The sequence below is a fragment of the Onychostoma macrolepis genome, chromosome 16 (genome assembly GCF_012432095.1).
Source record: "Onychostoma macrolepis isolate SWU-2019 chromosome 16, ASM1243209v1, whole genome shotgun sequence".
Taxonomy (NCBI): Eukaryota; Metazoa; Chordata; class Actinopteri; order Cypriniformes; family Cyprinidae; genus Onychostoma; species Onychostoma macrolepis.
This window is the reverse complement of record NC_081170.1, coordinates 1,563,554-1,590,186: the sequence shown is the minus strand read 5'-3', so window position 1 is coordinate 1,590,186 and position 26,633 is coordinate 1,563,554. Positions and strand designations below refer to the sequence as shown.

Below are 26,633 nucleotides of genomic sequence, written 5' to 3'. Positions count from 1 at the left end.
CGAGGAAGGGAGCAGGCGAGGTGAAACACAATGAAGCAGGCCGAGCATCGCAGCGGATTGAACGGATGGAGTATGCAGCGCACTGCGCCTCGGCTCTTCCTCTGTTGATGCTTATCTCAGGTTTTTGGACTTACATTATTCAAGTGTCTTCTATTGTTGGAGCGGAAGAGAAGAATGGCCTCGTGTCTTTGAATGCATGAGCTGACACTAACGATGGCTTGTGCCCAGGTAAGGACAAAAGCGTCTTGATCTTTGTAACAATTCATCAAAACGTCTTCAAGAAGCTGCTGCTGCGAGTTTGCATTCACTGAAAAGAAGCTGTAGCATATGCACTATGTAGAGGTGATGTGTGTCATTAAATACTTTTTCATGTCTTGCTTAAAGGGACCCATTTATTCACCCTCATGTCATTCCAAACCTTTGAGTTTTTTTCTTCTGTTGAACACAATAGAAGATAATCTGAAGAATGTTGGCACTCAAACAGTTAACGGTACCCATTGGTATCCATGGCAGGGAAAAAAGACTATGGAAGTCAATGGGTACCGTCAGCTGTTTGGTTGGCAATATTCTTCAAAAAAAATTTTTTGTATTCAACAGAAGATATGTATCCAATAGCAAAAGAATAAAATCCATTCTAGTATTTCTGTGACTTTCCAAAAGAGAAAAAAATATTGTGAGATATTGAGAAAATGTTGCAAAATTTACGATGATAGTAAATGCATCTGCGAAAAGGGTCTCAACCAATGGTGTGAGTTTGGGGGCGGGACTATCTGTTTAACTGACCAATGGCAGACTGGGGGAGTGTTCAGGGAAACTGTTTGAAAACAATCACTATTTTTGCAGTACTGTTTGGTAACACTTGGGGTGCTGAAATATTACTTATTTTTATTTATTTATTTTTAAATTTTTAAATTTATTGTTTTTTTTAATGCATGTTGCATGTTTTGTAGCTTACTGAATTAAAATAAATACTTAATTTTAATATTGCAGAAATAATTGCATACTTTTCCTTTATCTTTTAATTTTTTTATTGTCTTGGTAACAAAATTAGCTGCTTATCAGATCAAAACTAAATAAGTCAAGTGACCATCATGCAAAAAATTCTCCCAGTGCAAGATGGTTTATTTGATATTTTGGTTAAGTTGATGTTTCAGTTTCTAATAACAGTATCTTACTAGACCTTTTAACTAATTTAGTTGTGTCAGCTCGAAAATGTGAAAACAGTCTACAGAGTCTGTCCATGCTTGATGACTGACTGACCTTTGACCTTACGTTTAGGGTTTCTATAACATCAGCCCGGCGAAGGACAGCTGTGAGCCTTTGCAGACCTTCCCATCATGCACCTGTCCGGCACTCTTAAACACGGCTCTTCCTCTGCTCACGGCTCCAGTGATGACGGACTCGCCGCTCATACTGATTCCTGGATCTGCATCGAAGAGCCCCGTTACTCAGGCTCTGTGCGGAACAGGAAGTGCCTCGATGGTCTCTGCTGGCTGTGTGCACCTGCTGGGCGTCTCTGAACTGGCCCCGTACTCGCTATCAGCACTGATGCCTCATCTGTTAAACCCTCCTGAGAGACTCATCCGCCCTCACTGACCCTAAAACCACAGCCACAGATGAAGAGATCAGCATACAGGACTCCAAAAACCCCTCTACAGACGAGACGGGTGAGAGGATAGATAGATAGATAGATAGATAGATAGATAGATAGATAGATGGATGGATGGACAGATAGATAGATAGATAGATAGATAGATAGATGGATGGATGGACAGATAGATAGATAGATAGATAGATAGATAGATAGATAGATAGATAGATAGATAGATAGATAGATAGAATTATGGGTGGGTGGATGGATGGATGGATATATAGAACGATGGGTGAGTAGATAGATAGATAGATAGATAGATAGATAGATAGATAGATAGATAGATAGATAGAACGATGGATGGATAGATGGATGGATGGATGGATGGATGGACGGATAGATAGATAGATAGATAGACAGATAGATAGATAGATAGATAGATAGATAGATAGATAGAACGATGGATGGATAGATAGATAGATAGATGGATGGATGGATGGATGGACGAAAAGATAGATAGATAGATAGATAGATAGATAGATAGATAGATCGATAGATAGATAGATAACGATAGAACGATGGGTGGGTAGATAGATAGATAGATAGATAGATAGATAGATAGATAGATAGATAGATAGATAGATGGATGAATGGATAGATAGATAGATAGATAGATAGATAGATAGATAGATGGATGAATGGATAGATAGATAGATAGATAGATAGATAGATAGATAGATAGATAGATAGATAGATAGATAGATAGACAGATAGATAGACAGATAGATAGATAACGATAGAACGATGGGTGGGTAGATGGGTGGAAGGATGGATAGATAGATAGATTAATTATTCAAGTTTTAATTCCCAAACTCTTGTGTTTTCTCATCACAGATGTCTCTGGGATCAGACTCTGTTCATCATGTCCGTCACGTCTGGCGTTAATTACGACCCTCATCCCCACCTTCATCATCCTCACTCTCTGCATCGCCGTCACAGGTAACATCAGTTACACTCATAATCCAATGGAAACAGACGGATAACTCGATGCTTTTCTTCTTTAGTGAAGTTCGTGTGTTTTCCAAACAAAGAGCGAGACATTGAGCCCCCTGCTGGCGGCTCACAGAACTGCACCGTCTCTCCAGCGCCCTTCTATTCTGTCAAATATCCAGCCAATGACACGGTCAGCATTCCCTCGGGTACGTTATGCATACTTAAAGATGATGTCATATGCGATGTTGCCTCCAATTATTTTCTTGCTCAGCAAAACTTTTCTCAATTGGACAGACATTTTGACCACCTGAGCAAAAACTTTCTTTATACCAGACCTGTACAGGCACACTCACAAAAAAAGTGTGCAACTTTTAACTTTAATGTGCTATTTATATGTGATTTGACCCTTGATATAACTAAATGATGCACATTTTAGGTTACCTGAGAAAACCATTTTTTGTTTTTTTACAGTGCTGTGTTACCAAGAAATTCTATTAAAAATATATTTTTTAAAAATCATGCAGAACAATTACATTTTTTATAATAATATAATAGGCCTATAATAACATAATATGTGACCCTGGACCACATAACCAGTCATAAGGGTCCATTCTTTGAATAAATAATCTTTCCATTGATGTATGGTTTGTTATGATCGGACAATATTTGTCTGAGATACAACTATTTGAAAATCTGGAATCTGAGGGTGCAAAAAAATCTAAATATTGAGAAAATCTCCTTTAAAGTTGTCCAAATGAAGTACTTAGCAATGCATATTAATAATCAAAAATTAAGTTTTGATATATTTACGGTAGGAAGTTTACAAAATATCTTCATGGAACACGATCTTTACTTAATATCCTAATGATTTTTGGCATAAAAGGAAAAATGATCATTTTGACCCATACAATGTATTGTTGGCTATTGCTACAAATATAGCTGTGCTGCTTATGACTGCTTTTGTGCTCCAGAGTCACAAATATCTCATGTCATTTTGCTTATCTAGTAAATGCATCTTAATTTAAGAATAAAATATTTATATAAGTAAGACAAGCCTTTTTTTGCAGTGTATTTCACAACATGCTCTCTTCCTGTCCAAGTTAACTCCATTTACCTGGTCTTTGTTGCCCAGATTGCTCCGCAGCAATGAACGCTGGGTCTCATGGGTCGCGTATTGTCGGTGGTACGGAGGCTGTGAAGGGTCAGTGGGGTTGGCAGACCAGTTTACAGTATCGGGGCAAACACGTGTGTGGAGGAGCCATCGTCAGCCCACGCTGGGTCATCACTGCCGCACACTGCTTCATACAGTGAGTATGAGACGACAGACGCTGACGCGATTCTCACGCCGCTCATCTCTGTGTTCGTCTCGTTTGGCAGATATAACATGAAGCTGGAGTCGGACTGGATCGTGGTGGTTGATACCGTGAGCGTCTCAGATCTGTCTCAGGGAAAACGCTACCAAACACTGCAGATAAACTCGCATCCTCGATTCTCACTGGACAACAACGACTACGACCTGTGTCTGCTGCACACAAAGACAGAGATAGAGATGGGAGGTGAGTTCACTCTTGCAAATGTCAATGAAACTAATTATGCAGATGTAGTTTCTTCATCAGATTTGTAGAAATGTGTCATTGCATCAGCAATGGATGCTCTGCAGTGAATGGGTGCCGTCAGATTGAGAGTCCAAACAGCTGATAAATAATCCATACCACTCCAGTCCATCAGTTAACATCTGGAGAAGACAAAAGCTGAAACAAATCCAGCATTAAGACGCTTTGAACTAAAATGCAAGTCTAGTCCTTCTTCCAGTGAAAAAGTGCATCTGCTGGTGTCTCTCACATCAAAATCCAGCCACATATTTGTTTAGAGCTGTTTTGGCTTGTTTTGCAGATTTCTCTCCTGATTCAGACCAGAACACTTCTTCACTGGAGGAAGCGTTATTATGGATTATGGACTCAATGGTATTTGAGTTAAAACCGTCTTAATGCTGGATGTTTCAGGTTTTGTCTTCTCCAGATGTTAACTGATGGACTGGAGTGCTGTGGATTATTGTGATGTTTTTATCAGCTGTTTGGACTCTCATTCTGACGGCACCCATTCACTGCAGAGCATCCATTGCTGAGACAGTGACTTATCTACATCTCAGATGGCCTGAGGGTGAGGGCATTTTGGGCACATTTTCATTTTTGGGTGAACTATTCCTTAAAATACATGGAAATATATTCCATGTAAACGGACTCTATTTAGTTTTGCATGCTTCAAAAGACACAAGACGTGAGTTCAGTAGTCAAACACGTCCATCCAGCTCATGTTTACATAGAAAATAAAAGGAAAAACAATGCAGTAGAATGCAATAATGTGTTCTGTATGAGCAGCCCTTATTGTGCATGCTATTCTAAACAGTATTTTTGTTAATCAAATGTAATAACTTTATCAATATAGAGGCAATTCGCCATCCAATCAATTCTTGATGGATAAAATCAAGTACTATCCTACATTCTTTCTCATTACATATCAGGAATTCACTCTTAGATATCACTTTAGGCAGGCAGGTTTTTTAATATATGTCACCTTTGCTGGCACAATGAGTCACAATGAGCAAATAAAATAAAAAATAAAAAATTTTCATTCTACATTAAAAGACCTTCAAGACCCGTTTGAAGTCGACGAAGTCAGCAAAGTCAGTTCTGAGAAAAATCAAGTTTAATTTTTTTGAACGTTCCAAAGCAAAATCACCTAGTTTTTTGTTTATTGTGATTATATTAATAATCACAATACAGCCATTTTTTATTTGATCTTTGTTATTAAAAATAAGAACAGATGCAAACAACAACAGTAGAACAAATATAAGAAACAAATAGGCATAGTGCATAACTTTTTTTCATTTCACATCTAAACAAAAGCATTCAAGTAAGAAAAATAAGTAATTAAATATAAAAAATCACTTCTGTGTGTTCATTACAAATAAATTGATTATTAAAACTACAAAAGCAGTTCAATCACTGCAAAAAAGATAATTTATTAGTACTGTCAAACGATTAATCGCATACAAAATAAACGTTTTTGTTTACATAATATATGTTTGTGTACTGTGTATACAATATTTTACATGTATCTACATATATTTATATTCATGTAATTGGTATTATATATAAATATATTTAATATATAAGCATAACATATTTTTCTTAAATATATATATATGCATATGTGTGCATTTATATAGACATAATAAATATACACAGTTCATACACATATATTATATGAACAAAAACTTTTATTTTGAATGCAATTAATCGCGATTAATCTTTTGACAGCACTATTTCAGATGTTTAACTGGTCCGTGTAAACATAATTTTTTTTTCTTCAAATACCTCACAAACAGATAATACATTTTCAATACTACAAGTTTAGGTTGTTGCATCCGAATAAGATTTTTGAACAAATATAAAACATGATTATTCTGATTTTCCATCCGTTACACGGACCTTAATTACTATTTGGAGCAACTAATTTTTGTGAAAACCTGAAATTCAACATTTTTCTCTTTTTTTGTCTGTAGCTCAAAATTAGACTGTGAGCATTCTGACTCGTTTTGCCAGCACGGCTCACATATGCCTCTGTGTTGTGTGTGGTTTAGACGGCGTGAGACCCGTTTGTTTGCCCCGTCTGAGAGAGTCTTTTCCTCCGGGATCGTCCTGCTGGGTGACGGGCTGGGGTTACACACGGGAAGGAGGTGAGAGCGTTTCTGAGGCGTTCACAGCATCCTGAAGGTGCGTTCATCCATTCATGTGCTTCGGTGCTCTCACAGGGTCTGTGTCGTCACACCTGAGGCAGGCTTCGGTTCAGCTGATCGATCAGGCCGTCTGCTCACAGCCCTATGTGTACGGCTCACAGCTCACTCCCAGAATGCTTTGCGCCGGCGTTATGGAGGGAGGAGTGGACTCCTGTCAGGTATCCACATGCATTAAAGGGACAGCTTGCTTGAAAACGATCATTCTGTCATTATTTACTAGGGCTGCCCTCGACTAAGGATTTTTCTGGTCAAGTAGAAGTTGTTCGTTTTAAGCATTAGTCGACTAATCGCACGTTTATTAATAAACCATTTAAATAATTATAGTAAGCCTTAAATTGCCCACATAACCTAATAAGCGCATGCATAAAGCTTGCCACGGCACACCGCAGAAGTAATGATTGTGAATGTCAGTGAAAAACAGTAAGGAGATTGCATTAACATTTTACAAATTTGATAAACTAGTGCTTTCTTTGTTTTTTGGTATAAGAGATGAAGTCGGCGACACTGACTCGTCATCGGATTACATAATCTGAGTTTTCCATTTGAATTGGTTTATTTGAAAGTAGACATTTCACTCTCTATAGATATATTTTTATGTCTGTGAGGCAAGCATACAAAGAGTTTCGCGCTCAGGTTCACAGAGATCGAGACGGCAGAAAGTGTCATTATTTTCATTAACTTTCGTTATTTTACAAAAGCGCAATGTTTTGTTGTAATTGTGAGTGCACACAAATAAACGTCTTTACAGATTTGAAAGATGTATTACTCTTATTTGGACCAGCACAATCTGCATGTCTTTGCCAGTGTGGATTTTTTTTTTTCTGCGACTAAGCAACTAATAAAATTTTGGTCTAACGGTTAGTCGACTAGTAGGGGGCAGCCCTATTATTTACTCATCCATGTCATTCCAATCCTTTTGTTTTTCTTCTTTGGAACAAAACATTTAAAAAAGACTGTAAAATGTTCATGCACAGCACTATTTCAGGCCTTCTGGAGTCCTGTAACAGCTTTCTAAGATTCGCTGAAAGTCCTCCTGTCTCTGTCATTGTCTGAAATCTCATTTTCAGTTGCACTCGAATCAGATACAGGGTCATCGAGACCCTTCGCTTCACGCTTGATGTTGTGATGTAAAACTGTGTCACGTCTGATGCATCTTGACCTGCTAAATTTGAAATAAATGAGATCTGAGAGCTCAGGCGGAGCTCATGATGCAAAATAACATGAAACATTATGAGGGTGAGAAAATGATGACAGAATTGTTGTTTTTCTGTGAAATGTACATTTTACAATAGGGACCCATTAGTTAAGGCTAGTTATTGTAATGTTAGTTAACTAACATTAACTAACAAGAAGCAATACATTTGTTACTTTACAGGGTTATTATTTTAACTTATATATGTATGTGTGTATATATATATATATATATATATATATATATATATATATATATTAGGGGTGTGCGATATGATGATTTTTGATCGTGGACGATAAAAAGGTCTCCACAATCTGCTTCTGGAGAAATATCGTAGTATTGTACTACAGCGCACATTCTGTCAGCTGCAGTTTTGGTGCCTCCGTATCAATATACTGTATAATGCCACATACATTCACATCAGTGTTAACTCAGTGGTAGAGTTACACTCATGGGACACTGCACTTCTTCGCAATCACAAAAGTACATTATTTGCGTGTGTTTTAAAGCCTTGCCGGTTAAACGTTTCATTCACGCGCTGGTCTGACGTGCGCTTTTTCTGAGCCCGTACACCCAAAGCGCGCGCACTAAAAAGCCTGTCTAACAGCGCCTGATCACTGAACTAAGTTATCTTTTGCGCTAATACTGTCATAGACTCAGTTGGTTATGTCTAAAATGAAGGTAGACAGTTCAAACAAATGGATACGTGCCTGTATATTAGTTGTGTGCAGGTCTTAAAGGGACAGTACAAAACATGTTGCCGACTGTCATTAAAGACTGTCACTCACATGTTTTCCCAAACCTGTATTAATTTCTTTCTTGTGCTGAGCACAAAAGAAGATATTTTGAAGAATGTGGGTAACCAAACAGTTGCGGGTCCACGTTGAATTTAGATACTAAAAAAAATACTATGGAAGTCACTGTGGACCAGCAACTGTTTGGTTTTCCACGTTCTTCAAAATAGCATTTATGTTCAGCAGAAGAAAGAAACTAATTCAGGTTTAAAACTAATTTTGAATGAGTAAATGAAGGTGTAAATATAAAACACTATGACAGAATCGACAGACAGATGACAGAATTTGTATTCTTTAATGTTAAAACAAAAAAACTAACTCACTACTCTTGACAGAAAAAAAATAGATACAGCTGCTTTAATAGGAATCAATCTATATAGTGTTTTATTTTTATATTTGTTCATTCAGTTTCTTGAATGCTCCTGCTAAATATGCCTATTGTACCTGAAAATAAAGCACTGTTTGTTTTATTTGTATATTATGTGTATTTGTAATGTGTATCTTTGTTATTATTTTTAATAACAAAGATAAAATAATGACAAAGATTTTAATCTTCGTCCACTTTGGCCTAAATATCCACCATTCTTTTTTATATTTTGTTACCTTGAAAGGCTTTGTCTTTATAACAGGGAAGCTATTTTGGCTGCACTGCTCAGACAAAATAGTAAAACCAACATGACAAAGAATCGTGATAAAATCGTGATATGATATTTTTGCAATATCGCCCACCCCTAATATATATATATATGCACATATACAGTATCTCACAGAAGTGAGTACACCCCTCACATTTTTGTAAATATTTTATTATATCTTTTCATGTGACAACACTGAAGAAATGACACTTTGCTACAGTGTAAAGTAGTGAGTGTACAGCTTGTATAACAGTGTAAATTTGCTGTCCCCTCAAAATAACTCAACACACAGCCATTAATGTCTAAACCGCTGGCCACAAAAGTAAGTACACCCCTAAGTGAAAATGTCCAAATTGGGCCCAATTAGCCATTTTCTCTTCCCGGTGTCATGTGACTCGTTAGTGTTACAAGGTCTCTGGTGTGAATGGGGAGCATGTTGTGTTAAATTTGGTGTTATCGCTCTCACTCTCTCATACTGGTCACTGGAAGTTCAACATGGCACCTCGTGGCAAAGAACTCTCTGAGGATATGAAAAAAAGAATTGTTGCTCTACATAAAGATGGCGTAGGCTATAAGAAGATTGCCAAGACCCTGAAACTGAGCTGCAGCACGGTGGCCAAGACCATACAGCAGTTTAACAGGACAGGTTCCACTCAGAACAGGCCTCGCCATGGTCGACCAAAGAAGTTGAGTGCACGTGCTCAGCGTCATATCCAGAGGTTGTGTTTGGGAAATAGATGTATGAGTGCTGCCAGCATTGCTGCAGAGGTTGAAGGGGTGGGGGTCAGCCTGTCAGTGCTCAGACCATACGCCGCACACTGCATCAAATTGGTCTGCATGGCTGTCGTCCCAGAAGGAAGCCTCTTCTAAAGATGATGCACAAGAATGCACAGTTTGCTGAAGACAAGCTAAGGACATGGATTATTGGAACCATGTTCTGTGGTCTGATGAGACCAAGATAAACTTATTTGGTTCAGATGGTGTCAAGCGTGTGTGACGGCAACCAGGTGAGGAGTACAAAGACAAGTGTGTCTTCTTGCCTACAGTCAAGCATGGTGGTGGGAGTGTCATGGTCTGGGGCTGCATGAGTGCTGCTGGGGAGCTACAGCTCATTGAGGGAACCATGAATGCCAACATGTACTGTGACATACTGAAGCAGAGCACGATCCCCTCCCTTCGGAGACTGGGCCGCAGGGCAGTATTCCAACATGATAACGACCCCAAACACTTGCTAAAGTAGCTGAGGGTAAAGATGATGGACTGGCCAAGCATGTCTCCAGACCTAAACCCTATTGAGCATCTGTGGGGCATCCTCAAACGGAAGGTGGAGGAGCGCAAGGTCTCTAACATCCACCAGCTCTGTGATGTCGTCATGGAGGAGTGGAAGAGGACTCCGGTGGCAACCTGTGAAGCTCTGGTGAACTCCATGCCCAAGAGGGTTAAGGCAGTGCTGGAAAATAATGGTGGCCACACAAAATATTGATACTTTGGGCCCAATTTGGACATTTTCACTTAGTGGTGTACTCACTTTTGTGGCCAGCGGTTTAGACATTAATGGCTGTGTGTCGAGTTATTTTGAGGGGACAGCAAATTTACACTGTTATACAAGCTGTACACTCACTACTTTACATTGTAGCAAAGTGTCATTTCTTCAGTGTTGTCACATGAAAAGATATAATAAAATATTTACAAAAATGTGAGGGGTGTACTCACTTCTGTGAGATACTGTATATATGTATATGTGTTTGTGTGTGTGTGTGTGTGTGTGTGTGTGTGTGTGTGTATATATATGTATATATATATATATATGTATACGCATATATATATATATATATATAATTATAAAAGATTTATTAAAGAATTAAATAACAATCAAAAAAATTAATAACTTAAAATTAACTTAAAATAAAATATAAAAAAGCTTATTAAAATATAACTTATTTTATTTTATCTAGCTGACAAGGCAATATTTCAAATTTTTGTTTAGTTTAAGTATTAAAACAACTAAGGTAAAACTAAAACTTATATAAACATATTTGAAAAAGTAAATAAATAAATAATATAACAAAAGATTTACCTAAAATTAAAATAACAACAGAAAATATAAAATTTAAATTAAAAATAAACAAAAATAAAACTATAATAGAACACTAAAATAACTTATTAATGTTAGTTAATAAAAATGCAACTGCTTATAGTTGTAAAAGTAACATAATGAGCAATAAATGTTATAGTATTTATTAACCCTTGTTAAAACTACTGAAACTATTCATTGTTAATTCATGTAAGCACAAAAACATTAAATAATATTAACTGTAGTTAGTTCATGTAAGCTATAGTTAACTAATGTTAATAAATGGAACCCTTAAGTAAAATGTTACTAGTAATTCTTTAAAGATGCACACGTGTGTGTGTGTGTGTGTGTGTGTGTTTGTGTGTCTCTGTGTGTGTGTGTGTGTGTTTGTGTGTCTCTGTGTGTGTGTGTGTGTGTGTGTTTCTCATATCTCTGGTCTCTTGCTCAGGGAGACAGCGGGGGTCCTCTGGTGTGCCGGAGTGAAGCGGGTGACTGGCGTTTGGCCGGTGTGGTGAGTTGGGGTGAAGGATGTGGACGAGTCAATAAACCCGGCGTTTACAGCAGAATCACTCCGCTCCTGCACTGGATTCATCAGTACATCAGTGTAAATACACACCACATCACAACGCTGCTCAGAGAGTGTTACGGGTTCAGATTAAACATCCACCGGCTGATTACCACAGTCAAACCATATCGGTCAAAACAAGCTAAAATGATATTTACAGTAATGCGCTAACAGCATAAAACACACCATTAAAACCACAGGACTTTATGCATATGAACTTTGCAGGATCAACACTGTTATTGAACTCTATTGTCTTCTGTAGAGCTGTTTACAGCTGTAATTGATTAATCAATCATGATAAATGATTTTTTACAACATTAACAGTTATTTTCCAGTTTGTTTCTGTGAAGCGGCTTTGAAAGAATCTGTGTTGCACAAAGCACTATATAAATAACTGTGACTTGACTTCGGTAACATTTACAGTAAGGTTCCATTAGTTCACTGCATTCATTAACATAAACTATCTTAATTAATGTTAATTTTAACATTTACTAATACATATAAAAAATCATTTTTTAAATGTTAATACTATTTAATGGACCTGAGGTAACATAAACTAACAATAAGTAGTTGTATTTTTATTATTTAATGTTAAACAAAGATTAATAAATACTAACAAATGTTATTGTTAGTTAATGCATAACTAATGAGACCTGAGATTTTACAGCCTTACCTGTACACATTATTTATTAACATGAAACTAAAGTCCATCACTGACCGACCTTGACTGTGTAAAATAAACTAATAAAGCAACTAAACTCCTGATACGACCAGAGAAATTCCACCGACTTCAGCTTAAAAACTTCAGTTCTAGTTGTTGCTATAAAGTTTTATGAATAATCAAATTGGCTGCAAGTCATTTCAGCTTTTAATAAATTAAAATAATTATATATTATTATAAATTAGTGCTGTCAAGCGATTAATCACATCCAAAATAAAAGTTTTTGTTTGCATAATATATACATGTACTGTGTATATTTATTATGTATGTATACATATACACCCATGCATGTATATATTTAAGAAAAATGTTGTTTCCATATTAAATATATTTATATATAATATCAAATATATGAATATAAATATATACATGTAAACACATGGTAATATTTCAAAATATATACTGTATGTTTGTGTATTTATATATACTTAATAAATATACACAGTACACACACATATATTATGTAAACAGAAGCTTTTATTTTGGATGCGATTAATCGTTTGACAGCACTAATTATAATATTTCTAATAAAGTCAATTATAATAAACTGACTTACAAATTGTAACTTAAAAAAAGTGAAATTGGTTAATTTAAAAAATATGTTGACTTGACTTACTGATCATATCATTTTTGCAGTGCACGATAACTTTAATTAAATATGTGCAAAACCCTTTATTCAGACTTCAATCTGAACCCAGAACATTCCTTGCATTATGTCAGCATGCATTTATTAATAAGTCTAAAATCCATTAACATTTCTTTAATTGATTTCAGGATGAAAACGAAGAGTCCCTCTCGACGGTCACCACACAGAGCGATCCCTTTTAAAAAAACAGTGTCATTAATTATTATTACACAGATTGTACAAGGCTTTAATCTCATAACTGATAGCTGAAAGCTTTGTGAGAGTGCATATCATGTGTAACAAAGGCTGCAATAAAAGATCTTTAGATGCAGAGCGGCTGGTTTGTTCTGACTGTGACTGGAGACACGTACGCTCAGAGAAGGGTGTGTTGTGATGAATGGAATGTGGTTTATTCAGCTGATTCACTCTGACTGTCTCTGATCATCATCATGATGCTTGAATCTGATCATGTTTCTGGAAACTCTGGACAGAGTCCTGCAGTCATCACTGACCTGGTCAACATCTCATCCTATACATAATATGGAGAAGACCGCTCATGAATATTAATGAGCATGTGCTGTTGTTGCTAGGTAACCCGCTGGGAGTGTCATGTTGTGTCTTGTAATTGACCTTCAGGGACTCATTGATATTTCTGAGCTTGTGTGACTCTAGGCACTCTGAACTTTCATGATTGTGGATTGTTGTTGAACATCGGCATCTTTATAAAGCCGCAGGTTTAGAGGCCTTTACCAGCATCTTCACGGGTGAGTTCTCCGACTCTATAGAGTCATCAGGCTGTCAATATCTGTCTCTGATTTACTGAATGCTCATGAATGGAAGCTCAATTTTATTGCAACTTTTTACTGTATCTCTCAATTTGAGTTGTGACTTTTTTCCTCAGAATTCTGAGATATGAACTCAAAATTCTGACTGACTTTCTCACAATTCTGAATTTATATCTTGCTATTCTGATTTATATCTCAGAATTCTGCATTTATATTGCAATTCTGAGTTTATTTTGTAATTCTGATTTATATCTCAATTATGAATTTATATCTCGCAATTCTAATTTATATCACAATTCAGAGTATATATCTCACAATTCTAATTTATGCTTTGCAATTCTGAATTTATCTCACAATTCTGATTTATATCGCAATTCAGAATTTATATCTCGCAATTCAGAATTTATGCTTTGCAATTCTGAATTTATCTCACAATTCTATTTTATATATTGCAATTCTGATTTATATATTGCAATTCTGATTTATATCTTGTAATTCTGAATTTATCTCACAATTCTGATTTATATATCACAATTCTGAGTTTATATCGCAATTCTGATTTATATCTTGTAATTCTGCGTTTATATTGCAATTCTGAGTTTATATCGCAATTCTGATTTATATATCGCAATTCTGCGTTTATATCGCAATTCTGATTATATATCGCAATTCTGCGTTTATATTGCAATTCTGAGTTTATATCGCAATTCTGATTTATATATCGCAATTCTGTGTTTATATTGCAATTCTGAGTTATATCTCACAATCCTAATTTATGCTTTGCGATTCTGAATTCATATCTTGCAGTCTGAAGTTTACATCTCGCAATTATGATTATATCTCGTAATTGTGAATTTATATCACACAATTTTGCATTTATATTGCAATTCTAAGTTTATATCGCAGTTCTGAATTATATTTCATAATTCTGATTTATATCTCGCAATTCTGCTTTATAACTCACAATTCTAATTTATGCTTTGCAATTCTGAGTTTATATCTTACAGTCTGAAGTTTACATCTCACAATTATGATTATATCTCACAATTCTAAATTTATAACTCGTAATTCTGATTCATATTGCAATTCAGAGTTTATACCTCGCAATTATGATTTATATCCCTCAGTTCTTTATTAAATCTCCTTTGTGCCAAATATTTTCTGCCATGGAATATAAAATATAAAAAAGGTGTTGGGAGTTTTTATCTCACAATTATGAAAAAAGTCCAAACTGAGTTAAACTCAGAATTGCAATAAAAAAATCAGGATTTTGAGACAAAAAGTTGCAATTACAGTATTACTTTTTTAACATTTATTTATTATTTATGCAATGCAATGCAAGTCAAAGGGAACCAAAAGTTTTCCAAACATTTTTCAAAATATCTTGTTTTGTGTTCAGCAAGATGAAAGATGGCACAACATGAGGGTTGAGTACATGTTGACAGAACTTTTGTGTGAACGATTCCTTTAAGGTTCAATTTCTCAGAACGCTGCAGGAAGGTTTTTGTGACAACCTAATAACAACTTTAACTTCAACCATTCTGTTTTTAGGTTTTATTTGTGAAATCATACCTAATCATCTCAGTAGGAATCCTAAATTCACTCACATCCCACGGGGACAGGGATGGGCTTATCGATCCTGAAGTATTGACATATCGATACTGATATGCGAGTATCCAAAGTATCGATACTCAAATAAAAAATATTTATTTACCAGTGATTTTGTTTATTTAACAAAAACTAATGCTTACAATATGCCCAGAACAATGCAGAAAAAAACATATATGTTTGAGTTATTTCACAATAAACAAATTAAAATCGCAGCCTACATAATTTGTGCAATTACATTTATTGGTAATAAATAAATCATACACTGTCTGTCAGAAATAAAAAGGTAACTATAGTATTTGTAGATTTCCATGGCTACCACTACAGTAAATGTATTTTTACCATGTGCAAACAAAAATATATCCTAGTAAATTGCAATTAAGGCATATTGAATCTTAATATGCATTTCAAATATATAGTTAAATGTGTATTATTACCCAGTAGTAATTTAATAATTTAAAAGTTCAGTTTAGAAGTATCGTATGGTACCGATATCAACGATACTAGCCATTAACAGTATCGGTATAGTATCGAAAACAAAATAAGTGGTATCGCCCATCCCTAGAAAATAAAGTCCCTTTAAGGGTAATCTATAGTCTTTGGTGGCACTGGAATCACCGCACGCAAGAGCGTACTGCGCATGCGCGGACATGTCAAAGTTCCTTGACACGGTCGAATTTCGTAAACATTGCCTCGGGGCGCTATTAGACGCCATACAACCGTCTCTACTGAATATTTATAATATATTAAGCGATTTTATGCATGCGTAGGTCACGTGCGAGGCGTCCTAGCGCGTTGTCTGCGGTGTTCGCGGAAGGAGGCGTGACTCCCGCGTTTACTGTTACATTGTGACAACCGAAGTTCATTCAAAAACAGATCAGATCTGACCGACACTCGCCATACCAGTCTGAGGTGGAGACGGAAGTAAAATGAGTGTAGCTCTCTTACACAGACTGAAGCCCGCAGTGAGCGTTGCGAGCCGCCTGTGGAGCTGCAAACCCCCGCGGATCGAGCCGAGCAGCCTAGCCGCCTCAGTGAGACTCTACAGCGGACTGATGGAGTCCAGAGCGCCGCTCTTCAGACAGGTGAGCCGCTTCTGCGCTTCTCATCGAGTTCCAGTCGCTTCTTCTGACATGAGCGAAAACAAGCGGGTGTTTGTGTGTTTAATGGCGTTCAGGAAGCGCTAAACACTGGAAATAATAACAACAACGGATCCAAAGCAAGGTTATGTACACAATGATCCGAGTGATTTACACCGGCATTATAAAGCAATACAGACACATAAAAGTTAAAGTTCAACTTTTCTCACAGCGTTTGGCAGAACTTTGAGTTGTTATAATGGATGTTATTTATGTGGTTCTCCACACACTGTATACATCGACTAAAAACATAATGCAAAAAGTATTTTTCTGACTCCTGTGTGTTAAAACGAGCACATGGCATTGAAACAGTCAACATTTAGAACTATAGTGTGTTACTACAGCTACTGTTACTGCTGTAAAACCATACATTCAAACAGAATATATAGCAACCAAAACTAAAACCAAATTAGCACAGTTTATTTACTTATGTATTTAGTTTTGTGATATCAGAGGTCACTAGAAGGAAATGAACCTATTATTTATTTATTTATTTATTTTGTTATATCAGGGGTTACTAATACCAAATTAGCACAATTTATTATGATTTCTTTAATATTTATTTAGTTATTATTTATTATATCAGGGGTCAGTAATACCAAATTATCAGATTTTACTTTATTTTATTTTTTTTTACATTTTTTATTAAATTAGGGGTCACTAAAACTAAATGAGCATATTTATTTATTTATTTATTTTTGTGATGTCAGAGGTTACTAAAACTAAATGAACCAATTGTTCGTTTATTTATTTATTTTGTGATATCAGGGGTCACTAATACCAAATGAACACAATTTATTATTATTTCTTTAGTTATTATTTATATCAGGGGTCACGAAAACCAAATTAGCAGATTGTATTATTTATTTACTTATTTATTTTGTGATATCAGAGGTCACTAAAACTAAATGAACCAATTTTTATTTATTTGTGATATCAGGGGTCACTAATACCAAATTAGCAGATTTTATTATTTAATTTTTTTTTACATTTTATAATATTAGGGGTCACTAAAACTAAATGAGCATATTTTTATTTATTTATTTATGTGTTTTGTGATATCAGAAGTCACTAAAACTAAATGAATCTATTTTTATTTATTTATTTGTTATTTGTGATATCAGGGGTCAGCAGTGTTTTACTATGGTATGTTGTCAGAAACAGTAGTTGCGGTGATGATTGTGTGTACAGTAACACTAGCAGCTGTAGTTCAGATGGACAGATATGAGTGGAATGTTGTAGCTGAGTCACGCTGACTGATGGAGTCTCTGTTGTTGTTGTTGTTCCTGTAGCTCTTCGAGTCTGAGAGCAGCACATACACGTACCTGCTGGCCGACGCTGACAGCAGAGAAGCCGTTCTGATCGATCCGGTGCTGGAGACGGTGGACCGAGACCTGCAGCTCATCAGTGACCTGGGCCTGACGCTCAAAGTGGCCTGTAAGCATCTCTTTAATTGCTCTTACGTAGGGATGTGCGATACTGACAAAAAATAATATTTCAGTATGAAATCAGTATCAATAAAATTAATCTTTGCAATGCAGAGGAAACACAGAAGCTGTGTCTGAAGAGACATTTAGATGCATTTACACAGTTTAATGCAGGACATGAATGCATTTAACCTGCAGTTACAAATGCATATTTTTTTGTATATATATATATATATATATATATTAAACATAAAATGTTGAATACTGATATTAGAAATTATTTAAATATTAAAAGATGCTTTAAATGTGAAATTAAAACCGCCAGCAGGTGGCAGCAGTCACTGTTAATAAGTGAGTCATTGCGACTGAACCGAATCATTTAAACAGTTGATTCATTCAGGAACGAATCACCGTCATGAGACGCAAAAACAGTGCTGTGGCTGTGTTTGGAGTGATTTTTGTTGTTGAAATGGAGCAAAAACAGGAAATATGGTGTCTAAAACACAAGTCTATTAATTAACTTGTTTATTGAACCATTGTAAAAAAAAAAAAAAAAATCAATACTATGGTAATTTTTGGAGAAACAGCACTCTTTGTGTGATACTGATTTAACGATAGTAGTCAACATTTGAAGTGGATCAAAAAAAGTTCATCAAAGTTTTCCTTAGACAAAAACGCATTTTGGGTTTTAGGACAACTTTGATGAAATTGTTGACTAGTGTATATGAAATGATATAAATATATACATTTTCTGTCCCCATATCTTGAATTTTATGATCATTCTAAATGTATTTTATTAGACTGAATCATGCAGTGAAAGAACACTCTCTAAATGCACAATGAATCACTCTGTAGGGGTGTTTTCAATGTTCTCCTGCTCTTATGTTTATTACTTTAAAGTTTAGGAGATGCGTGTGAATTCAGGCCAGTGTGAAAGGTCACTTGTGTGAGATGATGCTGGCTTGTTGTCTGCAGTGAACACTCACTGTCACGCCGATCACATCACCGGCACCGGACTCCTGAAGAAGAAGGTGTTTGGCCTGAAGAGCGCCATCTCCAAACACAGCGGAGCCGCCGCCAACATCCAGCTCTCAGACGGAGACCGCATTACCTTCGGCAAACACGTATGAGCCTCTGCACTCAGAGCTGAACACACACATTCAGACTAACAACTGCAGTTTAACCGCTTTATTATAAAAAATATGAATAAATATTTAATTAAATGATCAATTCCGTAATTCAGATAATATATTATAGAGATATGCAAATATAAATGGAAAAAAAAATTAATTAATTAATAATTGCAATTAATAAGGTTGGTTCAATAAACCTTAAAATCCACTCTGATTCAAAAACAAAATCAAGAATCACTTACAGTTAATATATTTATATTAAGTGAAAATAAATATATGTGACCCTGGATCATAAAACCAGTCATAAGGGTCAATATTTTTAAATTGAGATTTAAAAATCATCTCAGAGGTGAATAAATAATCTTGTTATGATCGGACAATATTTGTCTGAGATACAACTATTTGAAAATCTGGAATCTGAGGGTGCAAAAAAATCTAAATATTGAGAAAATCACCTTTAAAGTTGTTCAGATGAAGTTCTTAGCAATGCATATTACTAATCAAAAATGAAGTTTTGATATATTTACGGTAGGAAATTTACAAAATATCTTCATGGAACATGATCTTTACTTAATATCCTAATGATTTTTGGCATAAAAGAAAAATGTATAATTTTGACCCATACAATGTATTGTTGGCTATTGCTACAAATATAGCTGTGCTGCTTATGACTGCTTCTGTGCTGCAGGGTCACATATTATATAAAAATATAATTTTGTACTGCAAATGATCAGGGCACTTCAGTAACCTTTAAAATCAACACTGATTTAAAAATAAGATCATAAACATGTCATTTACAGTCAGTTTATTTATATTAAAATATATAACTAACTAAATACATAAATAAAATATAGTATAATATAATAATTTCTTATTTATAACTAACTAAATACATAAATAATATATAATACAATATAATAATTTATTATAGAAATATGCAAGTATAAAAATATATTTTATTTTAATAATTGCAAATGATCAGGCCAATTCAATAAACCATAAAATCAACACTGTAATCATAACCAGGTAATTTGCAGTCAGTTTATTTATATTTATTATATATAAATATGTAATTTATATTTATTATAAATAAATATGTAATATAAAAATACAAAAATATATATATAATATTTAAAAAATAAAAACACATGCAATACATTACATTTTAAAATCTATACTGTTTAAGAAAGGAGCTCGTGACTGGGTTATTTGTGGTCAGTATATTTATTTAAATTATAAAACATAATTTAATATCGCAAGTGATGAGGCATTACAGTATATCTTAAAATCCACAGATTCATATGTATAAATGAATGAATTTATTAAAATATGTACAAAAATTATATAAATATATAATATAAAAAATATTTTAATATTCCAAGTGACCACATATCATATAAAAATATAATTTAATATTGTACGTAAACAGGCCAATTCAGTAAACCTTAAAGTCAACACTGATTCAAAAATGAGATTGTAATTTACAGTTAATTTATGTGAAGTAATATATAATAATATTCATAATATATTGTATACATGTATTTAAAAATATAATATTGCAGGTGACATTTTAAAGTCCACACTACAAAAATAAGATCATGACTGGGTCATTCACAGTCTATAGTTTATTTATGACAGATATAATCATAATAAGCATTATACAAATAAACTTACATTTACATTTATTCATTTAGCAGACACTTTTATCCAAAGCAGATCTTGAATTGAATTGACAGATCATTTATTTAATGCTTTGCTGACCGTGTGAAGGACACAGAAAGCTGTTGTTCTGAGTCAGTGAGAGTTGAGCAGGTTCTATAATGAATGAAGGGCTAATTATGACTGTGATTTCAGTATCTGATGGTGCGAGAGACGCCGGGACACACGGACGGATGCGTGACGTACGTCACTGAAGACGAGCGCATGGCCTTCACCGGCGACGCTCTGCTCATCCGCGGCTGCGGACGCACCGACTTCCAGCAAGGTCAGACCACACAAACACCTCTGGACGACATCGATCAAAACGTGTATAGCTTTAGGTTTTAGAATGATATTCAGTGCATCAAAAAAAAAAAAATTCAGTACAAGTAAAAATTCTGTGAAAATGATATTTTCACACTATTTTTCACTAAAAGGAAAATAAGGAAGAGTGAGATTCAATCTTGTACATTTACACTGCCGCTAAAAAGTTTGTTTTTAAAGAAGTTACTTCTGCTCATCAAGGCTGTATATATATATCATTATTTTGTGAAATATTATTGCAATTTAAAATAACAGATTTCTATTTTAAGATACTTTAAACTGTAATTTATTTCTGTGATGCGCAGCTGTATTTTCAGCATCATTACTGCAGTCTTCAGTGTCACATGATCTTCAGAAATCATTCTAATATGCTGATTTATAATCAATGTTGGAAACCGTTGAGCTGCTTCATATTTTTTGGGACCTGTGATATATTTTTTTAGGATTCTCTGATTAATAAAAAGTTAAAAAGAACAGCATTTATTTAAAAAAGTAATTTTGTATTACATGAAAAGTTTGGGGTCATTACATTTTTTTATTTTTTTATTTTTTTACGAAATTAATAATTTTATTCAGGAGGGATGCGTTAAATGAATAAAAAACTATATGAAGCAGCGCAACAGTTTCAACACTCGTAATAAATCAGCATATTATTATGATTTCTGAAGGATCATGTGACGCTGAGGGCTGGAGTAATGATGCGCTGTGTCACAGAAATAAATTCTATTTTAAAGTATATTAAAATAGGAAACCTATATTAGAAATTGCAATAAGATTTGACAATATTACTGTTTTTCTGTATTTTTGATCGAATAAATACAGCCTTGATGAGCAGAAGAGACTCCCTTAAAAAACACTGAAAATCTTACTGATCCCAAACTTTTGAGCAGCAGTGTATATGCACTAATATAACGACATACAGTCATAAATGGCAATATTTACCTGGCCTTATTGTGAAACTAGTCAGATGACAAGCTGTTTAGAAATGTAATACCAAAATAAAAAGCAGAATATAATCACTGAAACTGCAATATATATATATATATATATATTGATTATCCATTATATCATCCAGGACTGATAGCTGCTTGTAGATTTTTCCTGTGTATTTTGTTGTTTTTCTAGTGCTTCAAATGTCCACATGATGGCGACACAGTAACGCTCTGCACCTGTCTTCATTCAGGTAGTCCTCACAGACTGTATGAGTCTGTCCATAAGAGGATCTTCACTCTGCCGGGACACTGTTTTATTTACCCCGCTCACGACTACAAGGGTACGTGATGACACTCGTTTACCGCGGTAAACTGTGAGACGCTGTGTGTTAAAGGCGTTTTACCACGGGACACTAAAACTGTGGGGAAATCACTGCTTTTTCAATCTAGTCTGAAAAAATCTGAAAAAAGACACCAATGTTAAACAAATTAATATTTAGTTAGGCCCCATGAAATCCATTTGATCCCCCAAATTCTGTTTTTTTGTTTGTTTGTTTTTATTTCCAATTTCCATTTAAATTTTTTTGGATTCAGTTTTTTTTCCATTTTAATTTTTATGGACTCCTTTTCAATGCTTAAATTAAGTTGTATTGATCAAAAAGCACATCTAATTAATTAAAATAATGAAAATGATAGAATTTAACATTAATTTAACAAAAATATGAAGTTTTTTTATCGTTACTGAATTCTGGGTTTAAGCATGTCTGCTTATTTGAATGCATAAAAACAACTTAATTTATTAAAATATCTCCAATAGCTCTATGAATTTTTTTTTTTTTTTAATTCTCAGAAATTCTGTTCTGTTGTGTTTTATTTTTTTTTTTTTTTTCTGGTTCTCAAATGAAGCCATAAAACTAGTGCTGTCAATCGATTAAAAAATGTAATCGTGTTAATTACAGTCATGGACTGTGATTAATCATGATTAATCACAAATTTAAAATACTAGGATTTACCTGTAAATGTGTTGAAATAAAGATGCATGACAAACTAGTTTAAGGAAACACAACCTTTCACACTTCCGCCAGGTATGAGACATAATCCTTATTATTCTTTTGTTTTTATTCAGCCATTATCAGCCTTTAAACCGGCAATAAAACGTTTACCAAGCCACATCGCTTCAATCCCAGTATACATTTACACAACTATTATCAAAAGTATTTCTAAATAAATACAACAAAACATTTTCTTGCGACCGTACGTGAAGTATTATGACAAAATGCATTATGAAGAAGAATTGGACCTGTTCTGCAGCTGCATTAGAGCTAATATTAACATGATGCTTCATAAGACAATTTATGAGATTAATAGTACTTTTACTCAGAACTCACTTCAAACCACCATCGAGTGTTTGTAAAACTTCCTTTCACGATCACATGTGGAATTTGGTCGTTTACTGTTGTTAAAATATGCTATTTATAGCCTTTTATATCGCTGCACAAATTAGCATTTCAGATGTACACATTTAACTCAAGAAAATCACATACAAATATCCTATCGTAATCGTGTGTTTATTATCTTATATAATCTATAGTGGCTGTTGTCATGTTTATTTCTGCTGTGTAAAAGCCTTAACATGTGCTCTGAAACTCACAGTTCTTAAGTTGCCATGGATACATTCCAAGTATAATACACATTAGTAAAAGGATCTATTTAAATTTTTATTTGTCTATATACACTTTGGGCGGCCGCCATACATTATAAAAGTAGCCCAAAAAACCGCAACCCACGGCTCTGTAATTTTTCCCGCGACTGTATTTTCAAAATAGCCCACTTGTGCCGTTACCCTGGCAACACTGTGCTGTATCCTCATCACACAATGATAGATAACCTTCCACGCTTCGATTACAGCAAGAAGTTGGGGTCAAACCTTATCAAGCGATTAATTTGCGTTAAAAAAATATTAACGCATTAAAATTTTTAGATTAATCGCATGTGTTAATGCGTTAACGTTGACACCTTTACATAAAACATTAATTTAATTTATCTTTTAATGAAATTAAAATTAAACAATTTTAAATATTTTTTTTGTATTTAGGATTTAGTATTAAAATTAAATCATGGAAGAAGTATTGTGTGATTATTCCTTAAAAAATAATGTTTTAATTTTAGTAGTAGTAGTAATAGATACAGTCTACTGAACAATAGTAGTATATTTCTGGCACAAGGTCTTCAAATTAAACCAAACTTTTATTTTGACAGGTTGCTGTGAATACCTTCTTGTTTGTGTGTGTATATGATATGACGATTTTGAGGCTTAATATTTACAGATACTAGTCCATATCGCGATTTGATTTAAGTGTACTGACCTACGTTTGATTAATTCATCCAAACTTTGACCGATTCCATGACGTTCCGCGTTATACAGTAAATTCAGTTTTTATCTCCAGTGTTTTGCATGTGTTATTTATTCTCTGCTCTGTTCACTGAAGGTCAGACCGTCTCCACCGTCGATGAGGAGAAGAAGTTCAATCCACGGCTGACGAAGACTCTCGACGAGTTTGTGAACATCATGAACAACCTCAACCTCCCCAAACCTAAGAAAATAGGTACAGTATCTGTTTATTAATGCTGCATGATCAATTACAATACCCTGCCGAGATTTATCGCTATCACTTGTGTCTTTGGAATAACTGAGATTTTTCAATGTTTTTGAAAGAAGTCTCTTCTGCATTTATTTGATCAAAATTACAGTAAATTATGAAATATTATTATAATTTCAAACAGCTGTTTTCTACATGAATATCTGTTAAACTGTAATTTATTTCTGTGACTTTCCAGCATCATTACTCCAGTCTTCAGTGTCACATGATCTTCAGAAATCATTCTAATATGCTGATTTGCTGCTCGAGAAACATTTCTGATTATCATCAATGTTGAAAACGTTAATATTTTTGTGGAAACCGTGATACGTTTTATTTTTCAGGATTCACAGATGAATAGAAAGTTCAAAAGTACAGCATTTATTAGAAATAGAAATCTTTTGTAACATTATAAATGTCTTTACTCTCACCTTTTATTGATTTAATGCATCTTTGATGAATAGACGTATTTAATTTTTTTCAAATCAGCATATTATAATGATTTCTGAAGGATCATGTGACACTGAAGACTGCAGTAATGATGCTGAAAATACACAGAAATAAATTACAGTTTAACAGATATTCACATAGAAAACAGCTGTTTTAAATTACAATAATATTTAGCAATTTTTACTGTATTTTAAACAAATTTGAATTAATCTGAACTTTTACATATATTTTACAGAAGTGAATTGTTAATTTATCTCGATGTTATTTTATCCCCGGCCGTTCATAAACACCACGACTGTCACTATATCCCAGTTTTCTGAAGTCACCTGATGTGTTGTGTTTCGCATTCTTTCGCACTCAATTCAACACGTTGTTTTTGGCTTGGACTCGTGACGTTTGCGGTCAAACCCGATTCTTGTTTTGTGTTGCGCTGAATAAAGTGGCGCAGGTTTGCAGCGAGTGAATGTGTTTCTCAGGGATGCGTTCTCATCGCAGGATGAGTGAGGACATGTCGTTCGCTCAGGTTTGTCAGGGTGTGTCGTGTTGCTCATCCTGAGCTTCGTTTGATGGGTAACGAGCACTAAAATCATGTAGAGCTTGTTATTGCGTCATACTCTTCTCAAAATTCACTTATTTACAATACGTTGTCTGCCTCATTTTCAATTCCATGCTTGCTTGTATTGCGTATCTCGTGCATGATCTCCGTATGCTTTGTTTGATCATGTATTTGTGTTCATGTTATCTATCAACTTTATGTAAAGCGTCCTTATGTTTTGAAAGGCGCTTTATGAATAAAACATTATTATTATTATTATCTGATGTTGACACTGTTTTTGCTTTGAATCCACAGATATATCAGTGCCTGCAAACCTGGTGTGTGGACTTCATGACGTCTGAATATGAGCAAATTAAAGTTTTAGTCAGGTGATTTAAATTGTATGGTGCGTATTGATGTAAAAACTACATGCAGTGATGATATTTGCATTAATGCACTCTTCTGATTCAGAGTAAATAGACAGATAAACCAGAACAATTACGTATTAAACTCTAAAAAAAAAATAAATAAAAAAAAATATTTTGGGATTTCATCAAATCTTTGTGCTCATATCATATTTATAATATAATATCACGCTTGAACCAATGATGGTTTGTGGTAAATGTATTTTTTTACAGCATCAGCTTTAAATAATCAAGTGCTCTCGAATTGTGAAATGCATCTAATAATATATTTTGTAAGAAAAGTCTGTTTTTAATAAATGTTTGTCAAACCAGTGCAGTTTTTCAGCTCTTTTGGGCTTTGTTTGACGCTCCTGAATGTTGCGTTTCCACAAATGGCTTCACCGTCAGGACGGACGAGATAAACGAGCTTGATTTGCAAGTGAAATGGGATGAAGTTCATCTTGTGAACGTTTGCATGAGTGTATCAGATTCTGATCTGAGCTTCTGTGTTTTCATTCAGACGGCTGTCATTCACGTGCAAATCTGGACCTTTGAGTGTTCATGCCTTGT

The 26,633-nt window shown here is 34.5% G+C and overlaps 2 protein-coding genes across 2 annotated transcripts; both read left to right on the top strand.

Annotated features, from left to right (window-relative positions):
• Positions 1 to 91: 91 nt before the first annotated feature.
• LOC131522590 (transmembrane protease serine 6-like) lies at positions 92 to 13,314 on the top strand. Its single transcript, XM_058748190.1, has 10 exons — positions 92 to 228; positions 1,279 to 1,667; positions 2,486 to 2,590; positions 2,656 to 2,790; positions 3,717 to 3,891; positions 3,962 to 4,140; positions 6,228 to 6,323; positions 6,399 to 6,541; positions 11,527 to 11,682; positions 13,139 to 13,314. The coding sequence occupies exons 5-10, from the start codon at positions 3,731 to 3,733 to the stop codon at positions 13,190 to 13,192; spliced, it is 789 nt and encodes a 262-aa protein (XP_058604173.1). The 5' UTR covers positions 92 to 228; positions 1,279 to 1,667; positions 2,486 to 2,590; positions 2,656 to 2,790; positions 3,717 to 3,730; the 3' UTR covers positions 13,193 to 13,314.
• Positions 13,315 to 16,007: 2,693 nt separating this feature from the next.
• On the top strand, positions 16,008 to 26,396 carry ethe1 (ETHE1 persulfide dioxygenase). The gene is made up of 7 exons (XM_058745758.1): positions 16,008 to 16,467; positions 17,814 to 17,958; positions 18,924 to 19,072; positions 20,936 to 21,065; positions 22,287 to 22,376; positions 24,525 to 24,641; positions 25,975 to 26,396. The coding sequence occupies exons 1-7, from the start codon at positions 16,312 to 16,314 to the stop codon at positions 26,019 to 26,021; spliced, it is 834 nt and encodes a 277-aa protein (XP_058601741.1). The 5' UTR covers positions 16,008 to 16,311; the 3' UTR covers positions 26,022 to 26,396.
• The last annotated feature ends 237 nt before the right edge of the window (positions 26,397 to 26,633 follow it).

Excerpts from the sequence above, each read along its gene's own strand:
- ethe1 (XM_058745758.1), top strand. The coding sequence starts at position 16,312 with ATGAGTGTAGCTCTCTTACACAGACTGAAGCCCGCAGTGAGCGTTGCG. Across the intron at positions 21,066-22,286 it reads ACGCACCGACTTCCAGCAAG|GTAGTCCTCACAGACTGTAT; the intron begins GTCAGACCACAC and ends GTCTTCATTCAG. Across the intron at positions 22,377-24,524 it reads CCCCGCTCACGACTACAAGG|GTCAGACCGTCTCCACCGTC; the intron begins GTACGTGATGAC and ends TGTTCACTGAAG.
- LOC131522590 (XM_058748190.1), top strand. The coding sequence starts at position 3,731 with ATGAACGCTGGGTCTCATGGGTCGCGTATTGTCGGTGGTACGGAGGCT. Across the intron at positions 3,892-3,961 it reads GCCGCACACTGCTTCATACA|ATATAACATGAAGCTGGAGT; the intron begins GTGAGTATGAGA and ends CTCGTTTGGCAG. Across the intron at positions 6,542-11,526 it reads GAGGAGTGGACTCCTGTCAG|GGAGACAGCGGGGGTCCTCT; the intron begins GTATCCACATGC and ends TCTCTTGCTCAG.